General features: G+C 34.7%; 1 protein-coding gene across 1 annotated transcript; it reads right to left on the bottom strand.

Moving 5' to 3' along the window:
* Nucleotides 1-5,430: 5,430 nt before the first annotated feature.
* LOC132544546 (uncharacterized) lies at nt 5,431-8,725 on the bottom strand. Its single transcript, XM_060208156.1, has 4 exons — nt 8,576-8,725; nt 7,551-7,677; nt 6,027-6,182; nt 5,431-5,780 (listed from the first exon to the last, which is right to left on the bottom strand). The coding sequence occupies exons 1-4, from the start codon at nt 8,723-8,725 to the stop codon at nt 5,431-5,433; spliced, it is 783 nt and encodes a 260-aa protein (XP_060064139.1).
* Nucleotides 8,726-10,945: the final 2,220 nt, after the last annotated feature.

Genomic DNA, 10,945 nt, shown 5'->3' with positions numbered 1-10,945 from the left:
CATCGATACTGTAATATCATATCGTTATCTACAGTGTCGTCGTAATAAGCTATGTATTACATGTGTAATGTTAAAAATATAGCAGATGTATTCAATGAATATCAAGTCAATCATGTGATAAGATAAATACATATACTGATATTGTAAGGATACACACTGCCATTTCAAATGAGCAAAAACCATTTACCAAATGTAACCCCACACTTCAATATAATATAGAATTAGGCTGACTGTGGCTTGCGATTCGTACAGAGTGAGTTATACGTATTTATCATAAAACACCCAGTCTGTTGATAGCAACCAAGTGATTCCGTGTGTAATCAATGCTCAAAATAGCGCTGGATCCAAAGTGAAGGAATCTTCAGTACCTTACCTCTATTATGTAAGTTATAATATCCTGGGTAAACTTGTTTTAAGTTCCACCGCAATGATGCTGAAACATTGATCGTTATTACTTGGCGCCAACAGACCAGCATGCTATGGAACCACCATTACTTTGAGATCAATGCATACCTACAACACTATGAACTATACCGTTGTCATAATGTTAGCGTCATGCAGATCAGTGTACAACATATTACACACAAGCAAAATATAAATTGAACCGGACAAGGTTCATGAGCATTGAAAACAATCCGGTTAAAACTGGTGGCTGACGTTTCAACATGATGTAATTTTTAAATGTCGTAAAAAGTTCTAACCATTTTGTTTAATTTCATTTCATAATATTTTATTGATGTAAACAATCAACAGTATTAGACAGCAGGCTATAGCCTATACACGTCTTCTCCCAAGAAAACCATTTCGTTGCTCATTATCATATGCATACGTTCACTGTTATAGTCATATGTATAGCAATGCATATCGCATGACATGATTACATTGACACGGTGGAGTAGTATAAATATACTGAAAAGGTCATTTTACCACCTGTATGTAGAAAGTCACGACAATTCCAATGTAAGAATAAATTAAGAAATCTACTGGAGTATAGTAATGCATGACACCAATTAAAGTTCTGTGCCAATTGTTCGCCTTTGTTTAACGTCGTTCATAAAACCAGGGACATACAATTTACATTCGGATTTTAAAATGTCCACACTTAATGTTTATACATTCGCCGTATTTACGTGATATCAGTTAGCACTGGAGTAAACTATGAACGAAGGAAATATTTACACGGAGAATCCTGAAACAGATTGAGGAGTAAGCGTCTTCTGCTTCATCGACGACACCCGCCATGTAAATCTTGGTCAATCCAAGTAAGTAACGTCACGTTCTCAAAGGGGGGGGGGGGGGGGGGGGGGGGGGGGGGGGGCAAGGTATACATCATAGGAACAACCGGCAATAAACCAGTATCAAACACGTCCAGCGTCATACCGCAAAAAGAAATATAATATTTCTCAATGAGATCATTATGACGACCGTAAAACTTCACCTTAATTTTAATTAGCCTCCAGTTTTGAAACACCTTGTTATGAGTTTTTCTGTTGACGACATCTTGCACGAACAAAGAAATATTTGTAATAGGTCCTTGAATATCGAATCGACTACGATATGTAAATATCATAATTTCGGATGCAGGAATGCTCCTATCTAGAAATGGAAAATTCACAAATAGGGAAATGGAAATCATCACACTTATCATATAGCTTGGTGGAAAGCTATCCATGTTGCTTTCGTTGTAGGAAAAAACTGAGATAAGAAGCTGGTGTAGAAAAGAGTGTCATATCCTTGATTTCAATTTCTGGTGGGCAGACGATGGGCGTGATCAATGAATCTATTTTCTTTAAGACAATACGTCATCAATATATCTTAGAGCGGAATTGAAGGTCTTTGTGACCTGTTATTATGATAAGCTCTAATATATTTTCATTCTCGTATCAAAACAAACGCAATGCAGCCAACAGAGGGACACAGTTATGCCAATAGTGTTTTGGAAGATCTTGAAAACTATATTTATGTTTATTACCTTCGTGGATTTCTCCAATATATAAATCCTTCTCTCCATCTCGTGTGTATATGATTGTAAAAGTCACACAAACTATATAATCATGATACGGCAAGCTTATATTCACCAGCAATCATAATTTCAAGAACGTTTGAAAATTCTTTATGAATATATGCTTGTTACAAATATCCTACAAAGTAAACCTGAGTTTCATTTTTACGTACTTTCAGTATGCGTTATTACAATGCTTGATCTGGAAATATCACAAGATTATTTCATCAAAATCAAGACGACTGAAGAGATCTACAGTATCAAATTATAGAAACAATAAATTCAGCCTCGTATGAAAACAAGAAGACGGCAGCCGACAGAGGGACACTGTTATATCCCATAGGTATGGTTAGATACTGTTGGAAGATCCTACCATCAAACTCGACGAAGATATTGTGTCAATAAAAAAATCAATCTTTTTCATGATTTCGTTCTCCATATATTTCTTCCTTGATTTCGACATATTTAACACAAATCACGCTCAGTAAAGTTCACAACCATATATTTGTACCGCAGTTCAGACTCATACAAGAGAATGAAGACCTTCACTCAGGTTAATAGGAATTTGTTGGTGTAAAGAGTGGAAAAATCAAATGTTCTTATAGAATAAAAACGATTTTAGAAGAGGGTGTTGTAGAGAAGTCAAAAGACTTCTGTAGTTCTTTAAATCCACATACTATCAATTCTATTTCTTGCGTAAACAGTATCACAATAAGACTATAACCCAGATAGCATTAGGAATGGTAGTAAGAGGTTTTGATAATGGTTTGGTTGAACAGCGAGACGAGCCAACAATGTGTATTAAAACGCAGGATCAAGAGAGATGCTGATTAATGATCAGTGTAACAAATTTATGTCATCATTATAAGCTCATTAGCAATAAATCGGACAACGAAGTGTGTTAAGTGAATTCGTTGTTACTACCATAATAATCATTTGAGGATGTGACATTGTTAAAATTCGAAAAGAGACTAACTAGCGGGCTTTGCTGGCTGTATGAGTCATATTCTATTCACTCTTTTCTATGAACATTTAAATCGCTGTTTCATTCTATTTGTCAGTATTATTGGCGAAAAAGTCTTGGTATCGAAAAAAAAATTGTTTACCGGTACTTTAATTATCACACATTAATTCATAAATTGAAATTGAACAACTACGTTGTAAAATATCGCTGGAAAGTGCAAGGCTTGTAGTTTGAATAACAGTTGTCTTTCTTTGACTTTATCATTTAGTATTAGAGTAGCCTATCAACTGTCCTTTACGAAAATTTCACTATGGTAGCAAGATCTTCTATACGATGAAACAATCCGTGTCTCTGTTTTGGATTGATCACGGAATTCGATATACCCGTGCTTCTATCTAGGAACTTCTCAAGAAAGGCATCAGTCCTCTTTGCCAAATCCTTCAATAATTTATTTGATTGGTAATTGTGAATAATATTTTATTGACCGTTTCAGAATAATATAGCAATCAAATGTTACATATTCAAATTTCCATTTATGAAATGGTTATTTTTAGACATACGACGTATTTTCTGTAGATATACGAATAATTTTCAGGTTTGAAATTTTGAAACAGACACATCCTCAAGTTATATAATTTATATTTACTCATATGCGTGCACCTACTGGATAACGTGGTGTATCCGCCTGTATTCTCACTTTGTAGGCTACTATAACAGATGTATTGATATCGTGAAGAAAAATGCAGCGTAGTTTTCCCTACGTTTAAATGGTCGTTTTTTTCTTTTCTAGTGCATAAGCTTTAAACTTCCGAAAACGACATTCACAAACGTTCCATATTACGTGCATACAATAAAACTGAGTTGACATACGCAAACCAAAATCTTATCTAATAAACAAAACGAAATATTTTCAAAAACTTTCATAATCAAACCCAGACATTCGTTTACTTGCATGAAAGATAATTTTGACAAATCCTCCCGTTTCAATAGAAATTATAACGTTATATTTTTTTACAATGTTCTAATAAAGTAGTTTAAACATGTACGATGATTAAAGCTTTGGTTTATGAGCAACTGGGTCTCATAAATACTAAGTAAGTGTATTGAAGTCAATATCAAATATGAAATTTTATCAGATTTATGACTTTTTGTTTGTGTGATCTTGCTAACTAACCGATATCAATTAAATGAATACTGATTCACGTTAAATACTGATTTTCACTAGTTTTCCTCTGAATGTTCACTTAAAGTTAGATAGACGTTTGCAATTCCTAAACATTACCTTTCATTCATGGTCACAAATCATATGAATCAACATAAATAATCTACGTTAATTCTAAGGAATCCAACAAAGAGAGTATATTTATGTAACCCTGGTAAATATTAGTCGCAATACAGAGAATTTCTCTTTAGCTCGAATTGTTGAGCGTGAGACTTGTAAACCAGGTTTCCCGGGCTCGAATCCTAGCGACATAGAAATGAAAAATGACCTCTGTTACATTAAGTCACTTTTAAAGATGTGTTTAAATGAACCTTACAACGAATGAATTGCTTAGAATTAATGACCTACGGAATCTTTGTATATACATGTTGTTTCATATCTTTATTTACGTTATCATATATCCATAGGACTTTTTCACACACACACATTCCTTTATGCCTACTGAAGAGGTCACTTGTACAAACACACTATCTTACACTCCAACAGAAGGTTCGAACATTGTCCACTGAACGGAAACGTAAACACAGTTACATCTCCTACATGTACTTGATGATTTACTTCAAATGTCAAAATAATGCTATACCCACTAACGGATTGAAGCGTTTTATATCTAATGCCACCTAGAAAATTTACACATTCATTTTTATGTCCACTGAAGTGTCCAAAACACATTGAATTCAGACGGAGAAATTGCTCTCCAAAAGTTTGTCGTGGAATGCATAAAACTATCGATACAAATTTTAAATTTCCATAAACTCGGTACCTGGTTAATTTTTCCATGATCATTAAAATTACTCTGCAATATGACAAGTTATTTACACATGTCTCTGACAGGGTATACGGTCCTTAAATCCTTACCCTGATCTTCAAATGTACCCTTCAGTTAAGAGTACATAAAACCCTGACAGGGAAATCGGGACAGTATATTATGTTAAGAACCCGTACAACTAATTTGTCGAATTCATTTTAATGACCGTGAGGAAATCAAACACATACCGAGTCTATGGAATTTGACAACTCTATACATTTTAAAAAGAAAAATTAGCAGGCACGTCCACCATATCAGCAACAGTAATGTCTGTTAATATATATCCGAGCATATGGCACCCAGTAAAAAGCATAAACCAAATTGGTCAGTCAAAATACTGCATTCATCGTTGCTATATCACACTTTAAGTAACACTTTAACTTCATAAACAGATGACCGACGTTTGTTTACATAAATATAATCAGTAGTTTACTTTATCTGTAGGATTCATTGTTGGGAGATTCTGGAATGGAATTACATGTATGAACGTCTTGTAGAATTACAGAATAACCGTTTAGATTTGAGTGAATACAGTTGCCATTTGGACGCCGGATATTCCCGGGCATGTCTTCCTCATCAACGACTACAGGTACGTCTTTAGATTGCTGAACACAGACCAGAACAATGCAGAACAGAGCTGTGAAGTAGGACATTAGTCCTCCAACTCCAATAATGGCGATCGAGTACGGTGTCCACACCTCAAAATGGAGTTCGTTATCTTCGTACAACTCCATCTGACCGTTGATTGCTGCCATTTTCAGTATGAGAACTGTCACCAGATTAGCTGAAAGTATACACCAAGTTATTTTATACTATTTGTTTTTATCTTTTTTCTAAGCTATTCCGTCTTACCTCAAATTCGCAGCAAAAAGAAAAAGGAAAAAATAATTGAGAATTTTATCAATTGTTTTTTTCCTAAAATGATGATATACGCGGTAAGATGGATGAATTAAACAAAGTTGAGGATTTACATCAGCTTCACATGAGAAGCAGATTTCCTTCAAATTAAACATCAGTGATCAGATCTTACCTGAGACCAGGTGACAGAAGAGCCCGGCGATACCCAGACCCTTCTTCGTCGCCTTGGTTCTGTTAAACGTAATGAGGAGAACTAGTCCGACTAGTTCGCAGAACAAGGTGATGATTGCCTCCACCTGTATCTCTACATTCCAGCTCATACCTCTCGCTGTCAGTAAAACAGGTAAAACAACAAAACGTTCATTATTATACAATACAAAATAGCAACGTGATTTCATGAAAAAAAGGCATGATCCTTTGCCTTCTTTGTGACTGAGAACAGCTGTTCATGTCATCTTTATATAGTAGTCCTTGGAGTGCATTTTGAATGGTGTATATTATTAACTAGACTCTTATGAGTTAATTGCCAAGAGTATGAAATATCAAGAAATAACGTTCAACTGGAAGTTCTAACGAGAGAGGAAAGGTTTCCCTATCAATATGAAATTCAAACACTTTACGCGTAGAAGTATCGGAATGTTGAACAAATATAGTTGTAGAGATTTCAAACTAAAATTCCTGTGACTGATGGTGGTGCTACCGACCAATGAAATATGAAAATCGCTAAAATATCTTTCTTGGTAGTTGAATCTATCATATATTTGTATATCTATTTTGCTGATGTCAAACTCTTGAGACTGTTTCTGATGAAAGTCTCCATCGTGTAATACATTCAATCGTAAAAACGTAAACCGTGCAAATTTCGTCAGTTATCACTTTTATTAATACATATACATGAGGTCAGTGTTTTCAATCATATATTCCGTTTACGAAGGCTATGATACATTTGTATCTACTAAGATGTAAGACATGCATCAAATTCACTCCGGGATTACACTGTCAATCCAGAGGAAATTAGTTCACTTTTTAAAGTTATTAATGTTCCTTCTATTAATGTATATTGAATATGTTTGAGATTCAGGATAGAATATAAAGGTCGTTTCATAAACAAGTAATTATACCAACATACAATAATCAACGATATTTACTATTAAGGCATATGGTAATGTATGTTTGACTGCATGTATTATACAACTGTATGTTATCTGGATATGTCATTATATCTTTTCAAAAGGTAATCTTGTACACTAAAGGGAGACAATCTAGTACAAAAATTAATAAAGCATATCAAGTGTTTCGTAGACCATGGTATGTGTTTATGAGCCATGCTTTATACTTCCGGTTGTATACTTAAACTTGTTTGTAGACCATCTTCTGTACTTCCGATTGTAAACCTACAAATGTACCTAGGTGTTTATGGACCGTGTTTACTACTCCCGGTTGTAAACCTACACAGGTGTTGGGGAACAATGATCTATACTCTCGGTTGTACACCTACATATGTACCTAGGTGTTTGTGGATCATGTTTTATACTTAACTTTGTATATTCACTCAGGTGTTTGTGGATCATATCCCGTACTTTCGTTTGTGAACCATGTTCTATACACCTAGTTGTGTGCTTCTATATAGGTAGTTCACGTTCTGTACTAACACTGCGTTTGTGGACCATGCTCGTACTTCCGGTTGTACACTTACAGAGGTGTTTGTGAACCATGTTCTGTTCCGACTTGGCCATACCCTCTTGTATACTAGTCATTACACACAGGTGACTGGTACAGGTCCTCGCGAAAAACACACTGACATATACCGTCACTTCTCGGTCCTAAAAGTATTAAATATAGAAAAAGGGTAAAGATATTATCATGCATCGAAAAAATCGAAATGAAAATGTTTCCATCATCATCATCATTTTTTTTTTTTTTTTTTTTTTTTACAAATCCCGGTGTTTAACCGAAATATATTTGAAAATTGATCTTTAAATTTTCCTCTTCCTGAATTCTTACTAAAATTCTTACTTCAAACTCGCGTAAATTTATTTGGTAAGTTTATCGTAAGAGGCTGAATTTATTGAATATGTATAGCATTTCAGAACAGAGGTTATCAATGATCTTATCTAGATGAAGTTCACCATTACACATATTAATGATGCTTTTGAGTAGTAAAACACTTCTCGACCATGTCAATACCGATCAGAATCTGAAATTAAGGACACGACAGACTCCTCAACATCAGACGCTTCCACAGTACCTCGATCTTACTTGTAATGTAACTAACGGAACTAAAACAAAAACAAGGTTCTTTCAATATCCTTCATGTAAACTTTCCAGATCAATTGTTTGGTAGAAACATTCCACTTCCAAAACCTTTGGTGTTTATCTATCTCATTGCATTCGATATTTGATGGGTTGTTCCCAATATCAGGACTCCAGATATGCAAATTGATATAACTAAAGCTGACGATCTCATTGGGAAACATATCTCGTAAGTATATCTGGTAGTTTCGTTCCTATTAACCCTGTTTTCACTTTGAAAACGTTACATTACTCTGTATCTGTATTGTTATGTATCCCATGAGGTAGAGGACACTAAGACTTTCTACTGTCAGTTTTTTCTTGTATCTTTCAGTAGTTTTGATATATTGCTCACATTAAGTATAATACAATTATAACGAAATCGTCTTTGCTATGTTATCAGGAGATGACGGATTTAAGTACACTTACCTTGTGGCTGAAGTTCCATATGGAAGTATCTTTGGGCGTTACCCTGACAACAAGCCAGCCAGGGGTGGCGAACCCAATCGTCAGCATTGACAGCGACAGAGCAGCACAGCCACAGGCAATAAGAGTGATCAGCCGCATGTTATAGACCATTGCGTCTTCAGAGTCGCTCACCTTTAAAAACAATTTACTCGAAATTACTTTTCAGTAAATCTCATCATTCGTTACGTAATACTTTTTGTTCTTTCAATTTTTGTGGCTGGGAATTACAAAGTTAAGAAGTGGGGTTTTTTGTTTCTGTTTTTTTTAAGTCTATACAGAAAACCGAACAATGTCAATACTTAACAAAATCATGTATAGTCATTACGGTCATAAACGACTTAACGAAAGTTGGGTCGTAAAAGGATGGAAACGAATGTCACAAGCATCCAGAAACCTTTGTACAAATGTAGCTAATTCTTTTGTCTACAAAATACCTTATATCGTATCTTGTTCTCGGTAATATACTATAACTACAGTATATATGTTATCATTTCAATGTACAGTGTACACGAATGTCAAAATTATGGTTAAACCGGAATCAGAAGGACGACAAATGCCTTTCCAATATTCATTAATTTCTCCATGTACCAATGCAATATGCATAGTATGCCATTGTGCAGCATTGACATGCAGTGACAACGATCAAGCAGAGACTACGGTAGTTAATCAACACAGTTACAGATGTCACGACCATTATTTCATTTAATTAGGTCTCAAAGTCGACAATTAGGTACAGCATACTAGGTAGTATGTACGTGTAGTTAAGTTACAAACACTTGCGTTAACTCTGTATTAACGCTTTCAGTTGTAATTCTGTACATAATACAGCTTGTATGGGTACATTGTACACATGAAGTAAAGAGTGCTGAAGTATATTTAAGCAAATGTCAAGGGACACAATAGGTGATTTTCCCCCAAAATTCTTTGAAAATGTTCTTATATGCTGAAGGAACGATGGAATTTTGTCCAAATTTAGTTTGAGGAGGGGCAACTGAATTTTGTATAAATGGGAGAAATAAATATTTTTTTTAAAAAGTTCATTTAGTTAAGATGAAGCGATTTCCGAAGCTGAAACAAGTGAACGATACAGGCACGGTGGACATCTTGTTCTATTTAAATCTACAAGATGTATTTTATTAAGATATTTGAATTGTTTTCTCTCTGCTTTTAACACTGGGGAATTATAATTTGTTATAATTTGCATCAAAGTCTTACTAATGAAATGTCGCATTTCTTTGAGTCTGATTGGCTTAATCCAATAGTTACATAATGATACAAACAAACACATACGTGTATTATATTTGTGTATAGTTAAAGCATAGCTCGGCGGATGTCTTCCTCCAGTGGCAGATTACAACCGTTCAAATAAAAAAATCCATACATGTAAAATGTTCTAGATGGGAAGATACAGGTCACTTAATACAGTGTGATGTAATCAAAAGTTTAAACAAGTTCACACAATCTCAGAAATCTGGATGATAAAATACTGTAAAAATATTCACTTCAAGGCAAACTTCAAGTAACATCAATCATGAATATGAGTTCACGAAGGAGTAGCAGTATTGAAGAATTTTCTGTTAAATAACTTTGATTTATTGAACTGTTTAACCATTTGATGGTTTGTAGTTTTACAGACAAGACTCGGAGAAAATGTCGGTCCTTATATCAAAGTTTTATTCTCATCCGACTATCCTTTTTTCTACCGACCGTATTTTCCCAGCATTTTGACAAGATGTTAACCCAAAAATCTCCATGTTTATTTTTCTTATGTGCTTTTCGCTGTCAATCCCCAACTTTGTCTCAGACACTTCACGTTTTCATTTTTAGATCATGTCGTCATCAATTTTGACTATGAAATTTATCAAATGCACGTCTGAAAACATCATGAACGATATTAAAAATAAAATATGCATCTGTTCGGAATGTGATATGTGATAGCTCTGCACTGCCTCTACTCGATTCAGTTTACAACAATTGGGTTCCAGTAATGGTTCGCAGATTTGTCTGTGGCTGTCCAAATTAACGTTTGAGTGATGCATGACCTATCGGTGATGTGAGGTTTGTTCTCTCATTGCTGACGTGACGTCATTCTTTGTCAAATCGAAGTAATGCTAGTTTATAAACTGATACAGTACAGCAACATACCATGGTCACAGTGCAGTATATCTATTGCAATAAAATATGTATATATTCTATATTTCCCAATCGAATAATGATGACAACTATTAAAATCTCCTGTGTGAAGTTGGTTTTCAATAATTAACTTGTGTCAGATGCTGCTTGCGTGGAACAGGTGTTTTGAGCGATTAATAAAGAAGGGGGAAACAGCAC

The sequence above is a fragment of the Ylistrum balloti genome, unplaced genomic scaffold (genome assembly GCF_031769215.1).
Source record: "Ylistrum balloti isolate Yb309-2 unplaced genomic scaffold, AGI_CSIRO_Ybal_v1 Utg369802, whole genome shotgun sequence".
NCBI lineage: Eukaryota > Metazoa > Mollusca > Bivalvia > Pectinida > Pectinidae > Ylistrum > Ylistrum balloti.
Note: the sequence above shows the minus strand (reverse complement) of the source record. Positions and strands in the feature narration are given on the sequence as shown.

Excerpts from the sequence above, each read along its gene's own strand:
- LOC132544546 (XM_060208156.1), bottom strand. The coding sequence starts at position 8,725 with ATGGTCTATAACATGCGGCTGATCACTCTTATTGCCTGTGGCTGTGCT. Across the intron at positions 6,183-7,550 it reads CATGGTTCACAAACACCTCT|CGAGAGGTATGAGCTGGAAT; the intron begins GTAAGTGTACAA and ends TTTTACTGACAG. Across the intron at positions 5,781-6,026 it reads CTTCTGTCACCTGGTCTCAG|CTAATCTGGTGACAGTTCTC; the intron begins GTAAGATCTGAT and ends GTATACTTTCAG.